Below are 23,297 nucleotides of genomic sequence, written 5' to 3' on the forward strand. Positions count from 1 at the left end.
TGCAAACAATCAAATGGGCATTCACTGCACCTTTCATACACCAATTGAGCCAGTCGAATTGCTACCCTCGGAACATGCCAATGGGCGCACGCCAAATCGAGGAAGTCCGTCTCATCGTGACCCGATAGCGACTGAATATGTTCGCTCCCATGCTGGACACCAATGCCTAGTCGTTTGTATGTATGGTCACACGAAAGATGGCGCGTTCGAACGATCGTGTTCATCCATACCGGTGCCTTGCTCCGAAGCCTCGCGAGATGTTCTCCTGAGAATGTGTTGGCGCATGCGCGAAACGTCCGCACTGCTTGCCGATCCTAAGCCAAAGAGGAACAGCCTCCTTCTTTTTGTGCCTGAGTAAACTCACCGTTAGCTGGCGTTAGCAGCACAACACTCGCGCCATCTCTCGTCTGCAGCCACACGGCAAAGCTCGATTACAGGAGATGGGAGTCATGCGGGGAAACAGTATCAGGGGATGCATGAAAGCCAAGCGTCCCCATAGTAGCCAGTGTTTGGCACATACGTGCTGCTGCACTCCCGCAAGCATTACTCTAGTCTTTTAACTGCAATGCTCTAACCGACGTTGTTGCGTTTATGCTTTTATTATCCATGTGAGCTACCGCTGCAGAGCACAGAACCATGCATGAAAAGTTCGTACCACACTGGACTGAGCTCCGTCGGTCAGCACTGTAATTCTGCCCTTAAGAAAAAACTCTTAGCTCTTCCACTGGGGTGGAGACACAACAGTTGTGCGCGTTGTTTGTATGACCTGCACACAACCGCTGTCAAAACGCTGACTACGTGACGGAACGGCTAAATGCCGTTGTCGACACTGTTAGGGGAGAGGCGGGCAAAAGCCCAGAGAGAGTCTGCGGCACAGGCGGCAGAGGCCGGCAGGGCTGCGCGTATGTGCCGCAGTGGGAGAGTGGGTACGCACACGCACAGTCTAGGGTGCCTCGATGCCCTCCTCCCCCACCGCTCCCCTTTCACTGGGAAGTCGAGTTTGCTCTCCGTCGTGCATCCACTCCCCGTGAAAGCACGCGTCACTCGCCCTCGCGCACTTTCACTCGCACATAAGTTGCATTTGCTCTCCGCCGTGCGTTCGCTCCCCGTGAAAGCGCGTGTCCCTCGCCCTCGCGCTTTCACTCGCACATACAGCATACAGCCAATGAGAGTTTTTTTCTATTGCCGGACGCGACCATCGAAGAGTGAGCCCTTAACAGCTTCGCTGTAATATTGCCACGTGCGTTTATTTCGGCTTGCAGCGACACAAGCGGCGTCGCTTGATGCGTTTCGATCTTGGACGTGAAAAGTATAAATACGGGACCACCGCTTGCGCTGGCTCAGTCCGAGGAACGCGGTAGGCGCGCTTGCTGCTTTCACAGTTACCGAGATGTTCGCTTGCTTTAGGGCACAAGTTCGCCCAATAAACTCTCTTGAAGTTTACCGCCGACGCAGTGTCTCTTTCTGTCTGCCTGCGTGCCAGGCAGCTCACTGTCATCTATGTGACAATATATTGCTGTCTAACACAGAGCCCCTCCAAAAAATTTGACGAACGAAAACAAAGGAACCGCCATAAACATGCTAGCATAGAGAACAAATGGAAACACTGCTGGAGGCGTCCGGTCTGTAGCATATGACAAGTGCAAGTCCCCACCACAACGTCATACGAGCAGTGTTCACAGTGCCCGTCTCTGTAGGTTGTGCTTGGATCTAATAATGAGTAATCTACGACAAATTGCAATCTTTCACTCTAAAAACAGTTGCACCCTTTGGGGCGTGTCACACGACAATAATCGTCATCTCTCTTGTATGCCTTTCCTTTCATTAATGCTGTGTGCCTGGTACTTCTAAGCCACAAACGGCAAGTGCGTTATCAGTGTGACATAATGTTCTTGACAGGAAAGTAGCAAGTGCAGAGTTTTCAAGAAAGGAAACAAAAGCAAGACAGGTGATGATTATTGTGTGACAAAATTATTATTGTGTGCCAGAGTAAGTGGGCCCTTTGTTGTTGCTGTTCACCCATCTTGCCACTGACTTGGGAGTGCGGCAGGAGATACCATTCACTCGTAGAAAGAAAATTTGGTTGGTTGATGTTTATTCAGAAACAGCTTCTCAAAAATGCAGTGAATGTGACAGCTGCTTATTCTTGTGACAAGCTTCTACAATTTCAGCTCTTTGCAGCCAGCTTTCACTTACTGCTTTTCTTGCACATTTGGTCCAAGACACTTTTTGTTGGACAGATACAGTCTTCACCAGAACAATTTCACCAATTTGCTTTTAGAAATATTGTAGGCAAAAACACCACACTTAAATAAACCACTGAATGCATAGTTTAAGCCTTAACATGAGCAAAATGTTTGTTTACACAAATTTTTACGCATTATATTTGCTAGCACCCAAGCCTACAACTGCATGGAGGTTTATCAAGTTAGGCGTACTTTGCAAGTGCCAATCTACCGAATGAAAGTAAACTTGCAAAGGGAACAGGCCAGAGGCAAAGAAATAGGGCACTAGTTCCAACTGGCACATACATATTGAAAGGTTAACAGAATATTTACTGAAAAAAAAGAAAACAACAAGTTATAAGCAGACAACAGATTGTCGTCAATGTGGTTAAGGTGCATGTGGAAGGTACCAGCGACGTGTGTTCGGTAAGGACAGACTAGTGCCATTTTCCCCTTCAGAATGCCGCTGCTTCTATGATCTCCTATGTGCACTTGTCTCAGTTACGTCAAATAATGGTGCAATAATCAAACCACAATGAAGTGATAGGTTGCTGTCGGCTCCCTTGTAGACTAAGATCATGATGCTCTCTTAGGCAGTCTTTTAAGCGTCTACCCATCTAACCTAAGTAGTTTCTGCACCATGAGAGTAGGATCTGGTAAAACCATGCTGCGTGTGCATTGAATGCACCGTTTGTGGTGATTGGTGCCTTTTTTTGGTAGGCAAGTTTTTCTACATGGGTGATTCACGGGGGCAGTCATGACAACTGCAACATTCGTTGAATGGTTGCCCTGTGCAATATACCATAGATATAAGGAATCACTGCCACTTTCTGCCGTGGCCTTTTCAGTCCTTTGCTATGACTGCCTTCATGAAGCTAGCACAGCTATGTAAGAAAACTTACATATCCCACCAAAAAAAGGCTCTGCAGCTTGCACCACCAATCATCGCAAACAGTACGATCATTATGCACGCGGCATGATTTACCACATTTAACTCTTATAGGGCAGAAACTACTTAGGTTAGATAGGCAGATGCCTAAACGATTGTCTAAAAGCATGACGATCTAGTCGACAAGGGAGCCCACAGCAACCTGTCACTGCATTGTGGAAAGTGCATAATTGCGGGTCCTCGCTGTTTTTTGATTATTGCACCATTATTTGCCATAACTAGGACAAATGCACATAGGAGATTACAGAAGCAGCGGAAATTCATTTTGAAGGAGAAGACTCTGCCAGTGCTCTGCTTTTGGTCTTACTGAACAAAGAAGTCTGGTGCTATCGCACTCCGTATGAGCTACAACGCGAAAGCGTGTGGCAAAATGCTCACGCGTTGTGGCTCATATGGAGTGCGATAGTACCTTGCATATGTGCTTTAACGATGTTAAGTGGTTAAGGTGCAGTAAGTGCATTGTATGGTAAGTGCATTGGCATTGCTGCACCAAGTTTCACAACACTCCTAGTCTAACAGGTCATGAAAGAACAAACGATAAGATGCTTCAGCAAACAGTGCATTTCACAGTACAGTAAAACCTCATTATTACATACCCACTTAATAAGTAATTTTGCTTGAAATATAGTCTCGATGAATCCCCACCCTGTCACCATTGAATCAAATGTATTGGATGACCGCTTACGCCGTAGTCGCTTACCGCATGCCAAATGGTTAGTGAAATGTGTTTGCTTAATTTTTCGGCGCGTACAAGTGCGGAATTGGCGAAATGTTGTGCACGTAGAAATTGTAGACACGTAGACAGCGAAATTGTGGCACATGGACCTTTCCCGGACTGCATTCGCCACCGATAGTGACGTCAAAACATAGCAGCCATGACGTATTTGCTGCTCCCAGACGTTGCCACGTCATTGTCGTGGACGTCGGTCCTTCAGTACCCGACGCGGCGTGTGCGTTCACGCCATGAGCCCGTTCGCAGAGAAGTGAGGCCTGATGGAGAAACTGGTTTGCGGCCTTGCTGAGTTTGAGGATGCTGTTGTTGTTGGAAGGCCACCATGGCGGCAAGTGAAAACCACAGATTTATTGCTGCCTTCTTGCAAATAAAACTTACCTGCGTGCGTGTTTGAGTGAGAATCAAGACAAATTTTTTTTTCTTTCTTTTTTGCTGATAACTTCATAGCTGCCAATCTGCCATTGTCGGTTAATTAGTACATCACTTGGCGCACACCTGATCCACGTTCCCCACCAACTACATGTTAACAAGGTTTCACTGTATCCACAAAATGCTTGACGAAGACAATAGGCACACCTGACCTCAAGTAGGCTTGGGTGAGAACCACACTGGGGATCACTTGAGTGGAGAGGTTGCCAAGCTTAGTGTGTGTCCAAACTTAACACAATCTCAAACAAGGGCTTTAATTGCTGTCAGCAGGCAATTACGTCGAACCAAATTCGGACATCCACTTCTCGTACTTCTCCAGATCCTCTCGGCTGACAGATTTGTTGATCTTGTGTATGGCTTCCTCGAAGTCTTCTCGGCTAACTGGAAGTTCGAGCTCTTCCTTGGCGAGGTTGCGAATCTCCTCCGGTGTGAGACCATGTATTCTTCGTCGCATTGCCATCATTGATGCATCCCTGTGTAGCAACATGCATTCAGTTACAGGAAAGTGACAGGAATTTGTAGAGCAGTATGAACTAGCTAAGGACAACCAAACCAACACTATAATATCGCAAGCATTCTGTGTTGAGCAATGGAGATAGCTGGGTATACAAACCACAGTTGCATGCAGTTAGTAGGCTAGTGCGAATATTATGATATTTGCACTGGCTCCAATTTCAGTTTTCAAGGTATTCAAAGCGAACGAATATAAATTTAAAAACATGAATAATCGACAGTTTTCGTCATAGTGAGCAAGTGGCACTGCATGGCTCATAGCCAAGACACGCCCAAGAAAAGTTAATTTACTATCACTGATTAATTTTTGCAACTCCTTGATTATTTAAACATTGATCCTGTGGCACCGCTGCCTTCTCTATTAAACCAATGTATGATGGCTACTAAAGTTTCGGATGTTGCAAGGTGTCTGGCTCGATGTTTCAGACATGACCTGCTAGCGAGATGGTTTCTTGGCTTCCTGAGAGGCGTGTACAGCCACTGCAAACAGATCTTCGTTGACTTGGCACTAAACTGCAACCACCTGGCAAAGCAGTGCTGGTTATGCCTAGCAACCAAAGGTGCGGCAGTGTGCCACTTGATTGGGTCTGAAATCACGGGCTAGACCGAGGACTGCAGAAGCAGCAAACATGCCTACCAAATTCGTCTGTGCGTTTACTGTATGGAATGCATATAGATGAAAAGCACCAAGATGAATTTGCACATTCACGACGTTGTGATAAGGGGCAAATGCAAAATCCTTCTGCAGCCTCGACCATCTCAAAATTTCAAAAAGACAAGCACCGTAGTAAGCAAAACCCTGCAAACGAATTTTCTGCGATACTGGCATGGTAAAAAAAATTGAACTTGCATTTTTGAATGAAAATATCTGAACAATGGCAATTTGAAAATAAACCAACCCCAGAGATAGAGATGAATTTGTTTGCTGCTTTGCATGTAAAGAACTAACTTTCTTAGATTTGTCAACATCTGAAACTTATGTCAAGGTTTTATGCAAATCCCATACCTATTTGAAGTACTTCATGGCAATAAACAGTGCAAGAATAATGGGACAAGGCAGGACTAGCACTTTCTTTCTTGTCCCGTTATTCTAGCGCTGTGTTTTTGCCATGTATCGGTACCAACAAGCTCAGTTTCAAACCCTTTTATCGAACTATTTGCTTCGAAATTATTCGACACAAATTACAATTCGCTCTGAATAAAAAAAACTGACATTCGCACAAGGCTAGAAGTTGGGAATGCCGTCACCAAAAGTGAGCACACAGTAAATACAGTGAACTAAGACTAAAGCTGTGCCCATGTGTGGAAAGGTCAGAGAATGTGGCAACATTTCTCACTGCAGCTTGTGAAATTTTCTCACTGTTTGCTTGTTACTGGTTTCATTTGAGTACTTTTTCAAGTTCATTGTACATAACTGCATAGTTTTTTGTTTTTTTGCTTTACCCCATACAGAAATTAAGATCTACAGTTACTGCATAAATTGCAGTAAACATACACTTACTAATTAAACTAACAAGCGTGGTGCCATGTGTGCAAAGGCAAACATGAACAGATCTCATTCGATGGCCGTGAACACTCGGTGTCACAACAGACGGGCTGCCTGAGGGCCCAAGGCACGAGCATAACGGCATTGAGTAACTTCAATCTTGTGCACTAAGTGTTTATCTGTTACAAAACTGTCCTTTCCTTGAGCACGCATATCGAGCAAGTTTTCAGTCTCGCTGCTGGTGACTTCACAAGAAAACAACGGAAGATGACCAAATTAAAAAAAAAAAAATAAAATAAAAAAAATTGTTAGTGAAGATAAACAGTGTGCGAAGGGCTGCAGAAGATGCACTGGCAGCCAGGCCAGTTCGTTCTAGTATATACTGTACTTGTGCAATGTCAAGAAAGGTTGTACAGAAAATGGCATGCGCTGCTGTGAAACCACACCTCAAGGCAAGCTTGCCGCCATTTAAAGTTTTGTTATCCTTCTAGAAAAACCCACCCTCTCCCCACCCATGCACGTTGAAGTTTCCCTCTCGCCTCCTTCATGGTCTCCAATGGTCGCCCATTCTCCTCCTCTTTACGTGTTGCCAGTAGTCAGCGATTAGTGCACGTGGTCAGTTCTGCTGTAGTGCACGTGGCACCAGCAAAGTTGGTTGTGTTTGCTCCGTCGCCCATGTAAAGGCTGCTCCGCCCCCACTCTCATCCTCTCATGTGAATGCTAGGTGCTAAGTGATCCGATTCAAGTCACATGTCACTTGAGTGATTCGTTCGCGATCACGTCCGTCGTGTCAATCCTGCTTTAACAGCATCTCCAAAGAGGAAGGGGGCACCAAGCAGCTGGCAGAAGGTACAACGTCATGGAACCCAAGATAAATCTAGAAGTAATGAAATCCGAAAATGATGTAGCCGGTTGGCTGAGCGAGATAAAGACCTGAAGTACCCGCATTGCAATCCCTTCACAAAGATGGCGGCGAGCACTCATTGCCTCTTTTTGTCGTCTGCTAGCCAGATAACTTTCAGAGAGCATACATATCAAAATCGTCCTGGTTGGTTCTGGCAGCCAGCAGGTAGCCAGAACCGTTCAGCCAGAGCAAAACGATGGCGCAGCTGAAGTGCGTCGTGCAGTGGGCGGAGCAACCCAAGAAAAACGAAGGCACTTTGGCTGGTTTTGGCAGCCCATGGGTAGCCAGAAGTGGAAAATCGAAGAGGCCCGGTGTTAAAGAGTCATACAAGCGTCATTTGTGCGTCATTTATGGTCCAGTGCCTTATGCTCATCTATTTCTTTGAATTTCAGGAAAAACTCTGAATAGTGGATAGAGCTAGACACATGCACTAAGTGGTCACCAAGAGCGTTGGCCGGGTCTTCCAAGGTGCTTGCTTCGTCCTTTCCCAGGGGCAGGGGATCGATTTGCTGCCTATTTAGCCTTCTTAACCCATTCCGTACTTTCTTCTCTTGTGTATAAGTGCTTATATTTGAAAGAAACCACACCTAGCTTTCTTTTTTTGCCTGATGTGTACACCTTCCCTGTGACTTGACATGTTTCAATTCAACAAGATTTTCCAAATTTGGGAATCGACACAGCATGCCCCCCATGCTTTTTTGTTTCTTTCGCGCCTGTCTGCAGTCATCATTCCACCGGGTAACACGTCTTTTACATGAGAGGCCAATTGTTTTGTGGAATGAACTTTTCTGCTGTGTCACTGATAAAAGAGGTAAAATACACCACTGTGCCATCTATACTAAATTTGCTGATAAAGTCTCGTGATAAGTAAGTTGATTGCATAAACAGCTTCCAGTCAGCCGATGCAAATTTCCATAGAGGGGCATGCGGTGACATTCATACAGCCGAACTTGGATATATTGAATCTGAAGGGGATCACAAAAAAGTTAGATATACAGGTAATTTGGTGTATAAAATAAAAACTTTATACAGAAATTTTCAAGGGGATTTTACAGCTGTTCCATATACACAATAATTCATTAAATGTGGATTCAATATAGTATTCGGGTTCAACTGTATTGCTTTATTAACCCTTTCAGGGCCAATATCGTACATGTATGGCCTCCGCGAACACCCTCAAAATGGTCAATGGCGTACATGTACGTTATTGCTTGTACATTTAAAAAGCACGCCTCTTTCGATCATTTCTTTCGCATGGCATGTGCTGCCCCTCGATGGAAATACGTGGAATTTTTTACTTGCGCCAATGCCTCTCCGGTGTTTTTTTTTTTTTTTATGGCAACGGCGCGTCGGCTATTCGCTTCTGAAACACCGTCTCTTCGAAAATACGAGAACACGTTGCCCAAGGAAGATCCTGACATGCGACAAGGGCTTCAAGCAGATCTTCGAAATGAAGTGTTGACCACCGCGTCTTCGCAAAGAAAGGGAAGTGCAGCGGACAGCAGACAGTTGTCCAGCAACCTTGGGCCCCCCTCTCCCCCTTCCGTAGTGAGGATATAATAAATGGGCGCTAGCGGAGCAGACGCTAGCTGTGCCACAATGAGACTGGTCTCCCATGTCTGGAGTGCGTTCCTGACTTGTATGGCTACAGACCACGATGGCATCGCAACTGCGAAAAGGCGCCTAGTGGCCCAAGCTATTAGACATTGAGTCAGATGCGCCACTGGGTCAGTGTAGAATGTGTGACGACCACGATGGCATCATGACGATGGTATGACAACTAACACATGACGACGGTATTATATGGATAGTGCGATGACGACGGCATGACGAGAGTGGGATGATGAAGCTGGAATGACAAAGATGCAATGACCACGATGGCATCACAACCACGAACAGGTACCTAGTGGCCCCAGCTGGTAGGCCACTTGGGCAACTGGGTTGGCATAATAGGCTAGACGGATAGATAGGCAACAAACTGGTGAAGTAGGCAAAAAAAACAGCATTAAAGCAAACTTTGGCGTAGCAGAGGGTGCACAGTGATGATGTCACGAGACCTGTGAAACCAGTGCGTTACATATCTACTGAAGCGTTGTCACCTCGCACCAAAGCTGACAAACGTGTATGCGACATCATGGCCCACTCGGAAGCATCAATGTTCTTGCCAGACATGTCGAATGCCACTGAAACTGTTCCCGAGCAGGGTACGATGCTGCAGACAAGCGTGAAAACTTTCTTGTGCTGCAGGCACAAGGACATTACATCGGCTGTTGGCGTTTCCTATGATGCCAGCAGCTGCACCCACAGCTTACACAAGAATGCGACTACAAAAGCCTAAACCACAGTGTAGCAGTCAGTGCTGCCTGCCAGAGAAGCTAGTTGTGCGCTGGATGGTTCACCCTCTGGACTAGCCGACTCCCCATGCCAAGTTGTTGTGCACCAGATTGCAGCCGAGCCAGAAACTTGCAGCGTGGCAAAGTGTAAAAATCAAGTGCACAGGGCAGCACGGGCAAGGAAAAAGGAAGACAGGGGAGTAGACAACGAGGCAGAAGTAAAGCAGGCGGAACGCCTCTTGTCTGTTTCTCTTTTTTACATGTCCGACTGATAAAATTGAGAATCTGTGGTTTTGTAGGTGACAAAAAGCTTTCTGCCTGAAAAAGATGCCTATGCACTCACGCCATAGTTCCTTCAAAGTCAGATAATGTTGAACCCCAATTGTATAGTGCCAGTGGGACAAAACTGGCTATGGTTGGGAGGCTGCGTTTAGTGAAGCTTTCCTTTTGGCGTCCACAGGTGTAGATGTTGTGGTCTGTGGTACAGCAATGTGATCACCATTACTCGCCTACTTCCCCCACTACAGAGTGTAATGGTATAGCAATGTGATCACCATTACTCGCCTACTTCTCCCACTACAGAGTGTAAATAAAGGTGTCTGCAGCTATACGGTGTGCGACTACATTGCTTGAATACTAATCGCATTAATGTCGACAGTGATCCTGAGATGTGTTTTGCCAGAATATTTTTAAATGGGCTTAGCATGCTTTGCCTACTTCAGGCACTCTGAGTCTACCTCTCTAAGCCTCTTATGTCAACCCAGTGACACAAGTTGCCTACTAGCTTGGACCGCTAGGTATGTGTTTGTGGTCGTTGTGCCAACGTGGCTGTTCCATTGTTGCCATTCCAACTTCATTATCCGATTGTCCTCATACTGTCGTCATCCCACTGTCCTCAAGCCGCCTTTATACCATCGTCGTCAGCCTATATAATGTCCACTGCAGGACGAAGGCCTCTCCCTGCGATCTCCAATTACCCCTGTCTTGCGCTAGCGTATTTCAACTTGCGCCTGCAAATTTCCTAACATCATCACCCCATCTGGTTTTCTGCCGACCTCGACTGCGCTTCCCTTCTCTTGGTATCCATTCTGTAACTCTAATTGTCCGCCGGTTATTCATCCTACGCATTACATGGCCTGCCCAGCTCCACTTTTTCCGCTTAATGTCAACTAGAATATCGGCTATCCCCGTTTGTTCTCTGATCCACACCGCTTTCTTCCTGTCTCTTAACGTTAGTCCTAAGATTTTTCGTTCCATTGCTCTTTGCGCGGTCCTTAAAGGGCCCCTAAACCACCTCAGATATTTTTTTAACATTGCAAGTAAGCACGCGCATCGAGTTCAGAATGCCGTCACAATCAACGATGCCAAACGCTGCAGCACTACGCGCCGCGGGCGCGCCACAAAACCAAAAAAAAACAATGCCGTCCTCCTCCCCTCGCCTTTCCGGTAACCCCAGCGGTCGTCATGATGTCAGCAGGGGGAATCTGGTGATGTCAACGGTGGAAACGATGTACATTGGTCGAACAAGAACCTACGACTTCCAGTTTGTCTGCTAGCAGGTACGCGCGCTCCCTGCTCGTCCTCGCCGTGTTGCTTGCTTGTGCGCGCTTGCGCATGGGTAATTACAGCCCGCAACGCAAGTGCCAAATCGCTCGTGTTACAACACAGTCATGCTTAGCGGTCTCATTAGCTGCGCGAACAGAGTGCGACGTGTTGGCCTTTCGAGACGTGCGCGCAACACAGTGTCTATAGCGGCACGCTTCGCAAACACGCGCCGGCACCGCAGCAACAGCGAGTAGCCGAGAAGCGCCGAGTTCACGTCCACGTTACCGGCATGCTAACTCGCCGCACGCCGTTTGCCATTCGCGGGCCACCGTTCGACAGCGGTTTTGCTCGCGAGCGACGAGATTTCCTTGACGTACGTAGAGAGGATGAGACCGGGACTCATTTGTGCGGCAGCCTCACCGCCGCTGATCGCTCGACGGCACCGATATGGCCGCTAGGCCTTTTCCGGTTCCCTTCAAAGCTAAAGCGGACGGCGCTTCGAAATGAATTACCAACGCTCACAAGCCGCAATATTTTATTATCGTTGTTATCACTCTTCGCACTAATTGTACACAAAGAAGAAAAATACGCTGATATTTGCGGTGCCGTCGGCTGCGATGCGAGCACAGCCGAGCCGGTCGTCTCCCGTCGGTAGCCGTGCACTCAGCTGCAGCTGATGTTTTCGTTGCCGGTGGCAGAGGCGCGCAGCTTCGCGGTCGTCGATTGGCCTGTTGATCGTGCAGTGGGCGGGGCGCTGGCCGAACTGTCATCTACTTTGGACACCTCTCGCGCCACAGACTGAAGTCTGTATCGTCGTCCGCATATGTGCCGCTAGCATGGCTAGCGTGGATGTGTCTTAACCGAAAGTAGGCAGTGTTTTGAGAAGCGCGTTGGCGATGACGTATGTCACGTGACATTTGGAGCAGCACTCGGCGAGGAGGAGAGACCAGCCGTAGCGAAGGAAAGAGCGAAACGAGAGAGGGCCGTTTTTCGATCATCAAACGTGTGTAACTCCGCTATTACGGCACCATTTCGAAAAATTCTTGCGGCTACGTATTCGTTGTAGACTCGTGCACAACTGCAACACCATAAGTAAATTTCGACCTCTGGGTGGTTTAGGGGCCCTTTAACTTGTTCTCGAGCTTCTTTGTTAACTTCAAGTTTCTGCCCCATATGTTAGCACCGGTAGAATGCAATGATTGTACACTTTTCTTTTCAACGACAGTGGTAAGCTCCCAGTCAGGATTTGGCAATGCCTGCCGTCTGCACTCCAACCATATTTTATTCTGTAAATTTCTTTCTCGTGATCAGGGTCCTCTGTTAGTAATTGACCTAGATAAACATACTCCTTTACAGACTCTAGAGGCTGACTGGCGATCCTGAATTCTTGTTCCCTTGCCAGGCTATAGAACATTATCTTTATCTTCTGCATATTCATCTTCAACCCAATTCTTACACTTTCTCGATTAAGGTCCTCAATCATTTGCTGTAATTCATCTCCATTGTTGCTGAATAGGACAATGTCATCTGCAAACCGAAGGTTGCTGAGATATTCGCCGTTGATGCTCACTGCTAAGCCTTCCCAGTCTAAGAGCTTGAATACTTCTAAGCAGTAGCATTGGAGAGACTGTGTCTCCTTGCCTGACCCCTTTCTTGATAGGTAACTTTCTACTTTTCTTGTGGAGAACCAAGGTAGCGGTGGAATCCTTCTAGATGTTTGCCAAGATATTCACGTTGTCGGGATATGGGGGTGATGCCAACGGCCCTCTGCCTCGACACACCGAGCCCCGCGGTTGGCGCATGCCTGCGCATCAATTGCGATCCAGTACAAGCTCGAGGAAATAATAGACAACAACCACGTGTACACTCGGAAAGCATTTATTACGACTGCAACTAACACTTCGAGCAGGCCAGCTAGCTATAGCTGACATCGCTGAGGGTTCCCTCGAAGAGAATAATACACTAGGTAAAGAAGGGCTTCCGACTTACCAACTGGGGAATACGGGGGGGCCACGGCGTTTGCCGCGGCAAGAACGCGGTTGACTAACCACGTGCGGGAATACCGGAGTGGCGGCGGAGACTTCCGCCATTGCCGCTTGCTGGAGACCAAAGAGACTCGGGCGATGTCAGCGGGGTCTCATGTGATCCATCTGGTGGCGCTGCTAGCGCTTGCGATTCCCGTGCGCCGCCCGCGGAAGGAAAGTTTCCCCTCTCCCAACTCTCCCTAGCGCATGTGTCTGCCGCGACGTTCGCTGCGCGTGCGACGGTCATGAGATCCGAGAATTCCCACAACGTATGCCTCCTGTACTCCTTGATTACGCAATGCCTCTATCACTGCTGGTATCTCTACTGAATCAAATGCCTTTTCATAATCTATGAAAGCCATATAAAGAGGTTGATTGTACTCCGCAGATTTCTCGATTACCTGATTGATGACATGGATATGATCCATCGTAGAATTTTCCTTTTCTGAAGCCAGCCTGTTCTCTTGGTTGGCTGAAGTCAAGTGTTCCCCTGATTCTATTGGAAATTATCTTGGTGAATATTTTATACAATACTGAGAGAAAGTTAATGGGTCTATAATTCTTCGATTGTTTAACGTCTCTCTTCTTATGGATGAATATATTGTTGGCGTTCTTCCAGCTGTTTGGTACACTTGAAGTCGTGATGCATTGCGTATAAAGGGCCGCAAGCTTTTCAAGCATGACATCTCCTCCATCTTTGATTAAATCTACTGTTATTCCATCTTCTCCAGCAGCTTTTCCCCTGGTCATGTCTTTCAAGGCCCTTCTAACTTCATCGCTAGTTACAGAAGGAGCCTCTGTATCCGGTTCATCCCTATTTTGAATGAAAGTAGCTTGGCTGTTTTGGGCACTGTACAGGTCAGTATAGAATTCTTCCGCTGCTTTTACTATGTCATTGAAATTGCTGATGATATTACTATGCTTATCTTTCAGTGCATACATCTTGCGTTGTCCTATGCTAAGCTTTCTTCTTACTGATTTAATGCTGCGTCCATATTTTATGGCTTCCTCAATCTTTCCCATGTTGTAATTTCGAATATCCCTTACTTTCTTCTTGTTGATCAGTTTTGACAGTTCAGCGAATTCTATCTGATTTCTTTAGTTGGACATTTTCATGTTTTGTCCTTATATATATACCAAGCTATATGCCTGTCTTTTTATATATACTAAGGTTGCCTTTATACCATCACCATCAATTCATGTTTATACCATCATTTTTCATGTTTTGTCCTTATATATATATATATATATATATATATATATATATATATATATATATATATATATACACCAAGCTATATACCTGTTTTTTTATATATACCAAGGTTGTCTTTATACCATCGTCATCATTTCAGAATCATCATCCCATTGTCGTACTGCCATCGTTGTTCCACTGCCGTCATTCCCTGTACGCTCCATGGTCATGGCCGACCCTGGCGAGCTAGTGTTATAACAAAGTGGGCTGACCCCGAAGGCATTGTATGTCGCATATAGCCAAAGCAATGAAAATATCAAAATGACCACTACAGATTCTAAATAATATTCTAAATAAAAGTGTCTTCAGCAATATCATGTGTGGCTACTAAAGGTGTGTGAATACCTGAATATTTACTATTGAATATTTACTATTCGATCTTTTGAATATTCAGTGTAGAGACCCATACAGTGCCGCATGCGCTGCTGAGCCTCTTGTGCTTGATGTCATGCAAGCGAGTGCCTTACTTCGTTGTTTCCGGTGCTATAGGACTGCCATTCGCAACACGGATCGGCTGCCCTGCCTAATGCCGTTGCAGACTTAGGCTGTGTGAACACTTCTGCCTTATCTGCTCCTGGATGTGCAGGTACGTGTCGACAGCACCAATTGAAACGAAGTCAGAGGGAACGGCAACAAAAGCGGGGCGTAATGCAGAAAGTGTGAAAGTATATGCGAAAACTGGGCCAATCAGCCGCCAGAAGGCATGCAGATCGTGTTGGATACGCGACGACGAGATTAACGCCCCTTAAACAGCCATCTATCTAACCTGTATGCATGATCTCAGGACAGATCACTGATGAGCCAACCATAAGGTCATATTAGCGGCAATAATTCCACGACTGCTCGCTGGCTACACTGGCCAGTGGCGAAGTTTCGTCACGACCACACACACTGCTCACAATTAGGGCTAATCGGCATTGCTTTGTCGGGTGTCAGCGACTAAAGTTATAGTTTGGTGCTGAATCCACACAGATATATTCCCAGCAGCCACATGCAATTGGAAAACCGACAAATTGCCTCGCAAAAGAAAGTTGAGCGTACGAGATGGCAACAAAGTTGCTCACAGTTGGCCGCCATCTTTGCGCCACACCACACAGTGGCCTCTCATTTCTGATGCCATTTGTAGACGCACATCTGTTACATTTTGTAGCTTTGTGCAACCTACCACAAGACTGGCTTTGAATTTACACGGCGGGCATGAAAGTGTCATTTGACTAGTGTGCTGACTAGAGCACTGCACGGGCCCGCTTTACGAGGCCCGAGCCCAGCCTGGGCCCGTAATACAAAGCTCGAGCCCGGCCCGGGCGTTCATGAGCGAGACCAGCCCGGGCCCGACCCGGGTCCGGGCTTTCATTACTAAGCTTAGCTAGGGCCTGCGTGTGCATGACAAGGCCCGGCCTGTAAGAAAAAAATTCTTTTTTTTTTACTTACAGATTGTACCGTATCTGTCAGCCTCACCTTCTCGAGGTTTAATCAGCTGCAGTATATAAGCAATAAAAGGCTGAAATCTTTGTTTCTCCCACGGGAACATCAGTAATTCGGCCCATTGCCTGTGCTACCATTTTTCTGGTGGTGCGCATGCACTTACCTTGATTTGTATGATATGGTTCTATGATGTCATTTAGCATGCAAATATACAGGGTGTTTCACTTTAGCTGAACCAAAATTTTAAAGATTGCCTGTGGCAGATAGCACAGTTAAAATCCTTGATCTAAACTACTTGATGAGGTGGCCATTACTTCCACGAGAAATCAAAACGCCTAATTGAAGAATTAACATAATTACTCTAATTAACTTTTTCATTAAATATTTTACGGCACATCTTTCAATCTACGAATTATAGCCGCCGAGTTCGCAAGGCGTATCCACTTGGAACGAATTCTCAGCACTAAACCAGTTTCGAGACAATAATTTTTAAAGTGTCCGACGAAATCAATCATCAATTTATTGTCCAGCTTACATGCTGGACGGTCATTGTGGACTAAAAGCTACATATGTAGCTTGACGTGACCCAAAAGACCAGGCAAGGCAATAATACAGCAAACAGTGTGCACACATGCACAATAATTCACATATATTTCCAGCTATCGCTGGAATTCCTCATAGACGAAATAGCTATGAACAGAAAGACAAAGAATATTTGTGGCATGGCCAGTTAACAGAATTGGAAAAAGCTTTAACAGAATGCATTTTAAACAACACTACAATAACAATACTAGCTATACAAAACAACGCAACACCAGCTATACAACATAGCATGAGACTAAATTTTACGAGATCAACATTTGCTAAGAAAACGAAACAGGATTTACATTACATACTCAGAACCATACACAAAGGCAGAATAATAATCACATCAGATACATTACAAGCGACCAAAGTGTCAGCTGAGTTCTTTCTTACTGAAATTACCGCCATTTTTGTATCTGTTCAAAGTGAATGATAGGTAATGTATTAGCGACTGATGCTTATAGAGTCTTCTGAAGTATGGAATTGACCATATCTCAGGATTTCTTGTGTTCGCATTAATGCGACGACGCTCTAAGGAGGCTAATTGTTTTATGTAGTTCCAAGCTAATTCTGACATGGATGGCCTAATGGATGGTCAAAACGCCTAATGGAATATTTAACATAACTATGCGAATTAACTTTTTAATTAATTATATTACGTTACATCTTTCAATCTACGAATTATAGCCGTTGAGTTCACAAGGCGTATTCACTTGGAACGAATTCTCAGGACTGAACTAGTTTCGAGATATTAATTTTCGAAGTGTCATAAGAAATGCATGGGCGTTCCAGTTAACTTTTTGAGGAAAACGCTGTTTTATGCATTGAAGCACTAAAGTAACTGGCCTTAGCACCAATATAATGCCATAGTATCGACACTGGTAATAGTGCGATCGCAAAAGCGGTAACATGGAAATGGTTTGAGGAGTGGTTCTTTGTATAATTTATTTTTCCTTACGCAGAAACAATGTTTGTTTTTGCGGAAAAGAAAAAAATTTGCGTAGCTTGCACTGGCGGCGCAATGCTAAAGAGACAGCGGAGATGATGGGCACCTAGCTAGTCCTGGCTTTTGGGATAGACTAAGCACTACCAAATCATCCCCAGCATTTCCCGGAATTTATTCATTGATTGATTATTGATTAGTTATTTTGGCTGTCGATTGGCTATCGTAAGGTATTGGCCACGTGTTTGGGCTAGGCTAAGCACTACTAAGTCATCCCCAGCATTTTCGGGAATTTATTGATTATTGATAGATTATCGACTAGCTATTGATTGGCTATCAATTGCCTATCGATAGGCAATTAGTCCCCACCATTCTCAGCTAAACTTATCCAGGCTCAGCTTCGCTAGTTCACAGGTGTATGTGCCATTGCGCTTGGACCCTTTTTGCATTGCTGACAGGATCAGCCCACATTTTTGGACTCAGCGGACACATTAGGCCCGGTTGAAGCAGCTCCGCTGTTAAAAATGAGAACTTCATCCGTTTTATTATTTTCTTTGATAAGATATAGTCATCTGATAAGATATACAGTCAAGAGAGCGGTGTGGATCTGAGAACAAATGGGGATAACCGATATTCTAGTTGACATTAAGCGGGAAAAATAGAGCTGGGCAGGCCATGTAATGCGTAGGATGGATAACCGATGGACCATTAGAGCTACAGAATGGATACCAAGAGAAGGGAAGCGCAGTCCAGGACGGCAGAAAACTAGCTGGGGTGATGAAGTTAGGAAATTCGCAGGCGCAAATTGGAATCAGCTAGCGCAAGACAGGGTTAATTGGAGATCGCAGGGAGAGGCCTTCGTCCTGCAGTGGACATAAATATAGGCTGATCATGATGATGATGACAGTAATCTTGCACGTGTCACTTCAGCTTGGCACAGAATGCATTGAACCATGCCATGCATAACGGTCGCGTGTGCTCGAAGGCCTACTTAGGCCCTTCAATGAGCGGGCCCGAATCTAGCCCGGGCCAGTGGCTTCAAGCCCGAGTCCGGCCCGGGCCTGCGGCCTCAAGCCCGAGCCCGGCCCGGGCCGGCGGCCTCAAGCCCGAGCCTGGCCGGGGCCCGCGGCCTCAAGCCCGAGCCCGGCCCGGGCCCGCGGCCTCAAGCCCGAGCCCGGCCCGGGCCCGCGGCCTCAAGCCCGAGCCCGCCGATAAACGCTTTGGACGGCCCGGGCCCGTGCGGTGCTCTAGTGCTGACTGCCTGGCTGCATACATTCACGCGGATGGTGGATGGACGAGGCGGGTGGAAAAGGAGGTGGGGGGTGGGGAGGAAGCATCATACATATTTGCTATGACACTCCCAATTTAAGAACCTTTAACAGATGGCAAATAACACCGAGCCTGACAATGAAACGACACCAATGATAGCTACACACAGAGCGGAGTCGCGCAGTTGGCCTTACGATAACCCACCTGCTGTAAAGATGGGGAAGCCCTTCTGCACTTTGGAGGAAAAGTAGAAAGCAAGACTTTCTATGCAATAAGAGATTGCCATAAAACACAGGCACCCTATTAAACTGAGAACCTCATTGGTACTTGAAATACCAATTCGGACTTGCCTTAAATAAGAGTAGACTAGTGCATATCTTGATTTCCAAGTTCCTAAGTTACTGGGCCTCTTCAATTTTCAGCATACAGGCAGCCCGCTGGCAGCCAGCTAGTTCCGGTCCTGATAGGAAGTCACGTGGGCTGGGATCCGAAGGCAACCTGAAGCTTCCTGAAGTTTACAAAATCTAACGCCGGGACAGCTTGCCGCAGGATAAGCATAAACATGCTACCAGCATGGCAGCAGCCGGTGGGGCCAGTGTGCGCTCTTTGTAGTCAGCCCACTTATGCATTGCCAGCTTGAAAATATATACAGTGGAATCTTGATACATTCGTCATGGGAACTGGAAAATAAAGAATATCATCCGAAAATCGCATCATCGGGAAAAGAAATACCTTATGTTCCGGTCTGTAAGTCACCCCCCCTCAAAATGGCAGTTTTTCTGGAAAAAAGGTATATAAGTCGTGCCGGTGTATAAGACGCACCTGTTCGTTCGGTTAGCAATTAAAAAAAAAAAAAAAATACAGCGATGTGTCACTTCGTGTACGCGGGTCACGCGCAAGCGTATATGGATGCCATTGCAATAGCAATGATATGGACACTAATGGCACATTTCTGCCGTCGTCGTCACCGCGATGTTCCATCCATCACAACAAATTCCGATTAAAGTCCAAGGGCAATAACATTGTCCTCGCGCGCCGTATGCTGTATGTGCGAGTGAAAGCATGCGACGGTGAGCCGAATCACGCACAAGGGAGGAAAGCAGGAAGGCAGCGTGGGAGGTAGAGGGGGTGCCTTGTACTCTGGTAGCAATTGCGTAGTTTGCACAGCGGTGCGCTGTATCTTGCAAGCGATCTGTAGATGCGCGACGACTTCAGGCTCGGTCGACTTGCGGTCGGCCTGCCGCCGCTTGCGTTGTTGCTCCATCCTTCTCGCACGGTGCTCGAGAACTCGATGTTGAGAACCCGGTACCTTGGTGGCGCGTACAGAACCCGTAGCAATTAAGTGGCAGAGGAGGTCAACCCAGTGCGCTGCGCGTGGCCTTAGCAGCCAATGCAATTTTGATGGCAGTAAAAAACACCCGTATATAAGTCGCACCGTGCTATAAGATGCATCGACGAAAAATTCAGAAAGAAACCACGACTTTTACACAGGAAAATACAGTAAAAACCTATTATGCAGAATCGTATCAATGAGGTTCCCCTGTAGTTACGTTTATAGTAACTGGGCCGAGCTTACTTTGCATAGCGCAACAAATGGCCTTCGATGCTTCTGATGCGAAGATGTGAAATTGTGCGTAAGTGATTGTATTCCCGAAAGCGATTGCTGGACGATGCCTGCTCGCAGCGATCACATCGCCCACCTGCGACATTGATGAGTTGGCGTTCTGTCATCGTTTGACAAGACACGAAAAAGCAGGATATCGGGTACGTCTTATATGGATAACATTTCGTGCCAACCTGTTTGGGCTTTGCTAACAGACTCCAAATTAACGTGGTGTCTTTCACCAGAAGGCGTGTGCAGACAAATTTTAATTACACATTGTCTGGTGATGGAATTCTTCATGTGCTTGATGTTCGTGACCTTGGGGCTTATGCAAATTCAAGGTTGGATTTTCGCCTGCATCCTGGATTTTATGTATCCTGGATTTTATGTATCCTGTATTGTGAAGGCATTTAGGATTAATATCTCGACAAACAAGAAGTTCACCATCCTGAATGTTTAAAAAGAAGTTTTGGGCGCTAGTCAGACTGCGACTAGAATTTGCATCTATGGTGTGGAATTCTATTATAGCACCCACCAACGTAACTTAATAGAACCCATCCAGCGTCGATTTGTTCGCACTTACTATGACAGATATATTCACCGATGCCCATACTATGACTACTCAAGCCTGTTAGCTGACATAAGTAGGCTTTCTTTGCATGGGCTGATTGATTGCTCTGAATTACTAAAATCGTTGCAGTTTAGTTCCGTCACCGTAAAACAGCAGGTGCCCCGACGTACTTTATCTTGATATTTCTCTAACTTGCTCCATGACATGGCTGCAGCAGATGTACAATGCCAGTTCATCTGACAGAGTTGTTTTCAACTGAGTGTCTGTGTAAAGTTCCCACACAACATGCTTGGTGAAAATGCGCTTACTAGGTATTTCTAGTTTGTTAATTTCCCTATACAAAACCACACTCTGTACATTTACTTTAGTATGCATTATTGCTGGAAATTAAGTTCTGCGATTATATTTCACTATGTTTATGTGTTTCTATGCACTAGTGTTCTGCCGCCAGGCGCTTGTGCTGTTGGTAGGCACCGAAACAAACAAAAAATAAAAATCGCTACCCACAGTCATGCGCAGAGGTGCGCAAACAAGATCTATTCTCGCTGCAGAATTGCTTCCAAGCAGCCCAAGTCCCTCTACAGCAGTTGGGCCTTTCTTCATCATACCTTGGATCTACATGATGACTGACCGGGCCACTGTTGGTGTTTTTCCAAGTGGCCAAAGCACTGCATTCGTGCATTATTACGTTAATTGTACAATGTGCAATAGACATTGTTTCCAACATTAGAGTTGACAATGTTTTGTTTTTCGTGCTGCATGGTGCTGCACTGCGTGGCATAAATCATTAGTTATCTCGGAAATTGGCACTGCTAATGAAATGTAGCGTTTAGAAGCAGCAATGGCGGGCACAGAAAGCGGACGGGTTTTGAGCTAAACAACCACGACACGACTCGCATGTATGTGGGCTCACCTGCAGACGTTTGTAATGTCGGCACCAGAATAGCCTTCGAGCCGCTCCGCAATGACGTTGATGTCCAGCCCAGGGCAGACCTCGACGTCCTTGAGGTTGATCCTCAGCAGTGCCTCTCTCCCAGCACCTCGGGAAACACACGGAACACACTGTCAGGCCACAGACATGCCCCAGAAAGTTGTCATTCCTACACCCCAGATTTGTGTCATGGATGGCTCAGTAGACAAACTGAGAGAGATGAAGTAGATGCAAAATTACGGTATGTGTGAGGAATACAGAGGATTTTGTAGGCAAGGCAATGGCCCACATAAAGATGCCAACACAGAACAAAATGCACCCAAGGTCGATGAGCGATTGCATTGTGCAGGGGAGCAAGGCATTCTATACCACACCATGCAGAGGACTAGTGTTGTTAGTGGAATGATGGCACAAAAGAAAAAACTGAAAAACTGAATTTCTTGAGGCTGCACAGTGGGCTATGAGAGACGCTTTCAGTGGAGGGCTCCACATTAATTTCTAACGTCTGGGGTGCTTTAACATGTAATGAATGTTACATTCAAAATGTTACTAGGTGGCATAAGGTGCTGCTTTGCAGAAAGTAATTCTGAACCCTTGAGGTGGACAAATTACTTGGCACTGGGCTCAGGGTTTGTACAGGTCCCCAAGAAAAAATTTCAAGGACTTTTCAAGGACCTCTAAAAAAATTTGGAGAATACTACACTAGTTCACACATGTTAAATTTTATTACAGAGTACAAAGGAAAGTGATTTCACTAATTGCACATACAGTTTCATTCGACCAGATGAAATTCTGAAGCTCAGGACAGGTCTTTCAGTTTGTTTTCTATTTGCATCTTAACGCTGCCTAGTTCTTCAGCCTTAGCTTTTGTGGTCTTTCTCAGGCTGTTTGATTTCACCATGTGCATGAAGTCACCAGTTGCTTCAGCATCGGAGCAGTTGCTTCAGCACCGGAGTGAACACGGACCAAATATAAACAAAGCACACTGTGGCCAACAGACAACGCTCAGGTTATGAGGCTGTACCTTTTCTTAGTGGGTTGCCAATAAATCCAGCTCATGGTGTAGCCAAAATAAAAAGTGAAATACTACTAAATTCAACTCTTAAGATTCATGTTCGATTCATGTAACTGCATTTTTGTTACAAATGAGCATGCTGGTGCAACTTGTCTTTTTTTCTGAGGAGGTCGAGACGCTCTAGCCTCATTGTGGCCAGTAACTTATGGTTTTTGACCAACCTCGAAGTTGAAGCAAGCCAGATAAAAAAGAAAAAAATTTCAAGGGTTTTCAAGAACTTCAAGGACCTGTGTGCACCCTGTCTAGGGCTAGTTGGCACTGCATGCCTCTCAAGTAGTAAACAAGGCAGGGACTGACAGACAACAGCGTCCGTTGTCTTTTAATGTCGACATTTAAAGCAAACAAAATTGATATATTATGCACCACTCTAAATCATACACGTTGTTGGGATATGGGGGGATGCCGACGGCCCTCTGCCTCGACACACCGAGCCCCGCGGTTGGCGCATGCCTGCGCATCAACCGTGGTCCGGTACAAGCTCGAGGAAACAATAGACAAC

The 23,297-nt window shown here is 46.1% G+C and overlaps 1 protein-coding gene across 2 annotated transcripts in view; it reads right to left on the reverse strand.

The window, feature by feature from the left end:
• Positions 1-2,078: 2,078 nt before the first annotated feature.
• LOC119460517 (katanin p60 ATPase-containing subunit A-like 1) overlaps positions 2,079-23,297 on the reverse strand; it is a 169,377-nt gene continuing 148,158 nt past the window's right edge. Inside the window, exons 9-10 of one of the 2 annotated variants that reach the window (XM_037721437.2) lie at positions 21,706-21,832; positions 2,079-4,809 (exon numbers count right to left, since the gene is read on the reverse strand). In XM_037721437.2, the coding sequence (XP_037577365.1) occupies positions 4,611-4,809; positions 21,706-21,832 (326 nt within the window). In that variant the 3' untranslated portion in view covers positions 2,079-4,610. Of the gene's footprint in view, positions 4,810-21,705; positions 21,855-23,297 lie in introns of both variants that reach the window. The other variant, XM_049672298.1, reaches the window with a different exon arrangement.

Source organism: Dermacentor silvarum, chromosome 8 (assembly GCF_013339745.2).
Source record: "Dermacentor silvarum isolate Dsil-2018 chromosome 8, BIME_Dsil_1.4, whole genome shotgun sequence".
In the NCBI taxonomy this organism is placed as follows: Eukaryota; Metazoa; Arthropoda; class Arachnida; order Ixodida; family Ixodidae; genus Dermacentor; species Dermacentor silvarum.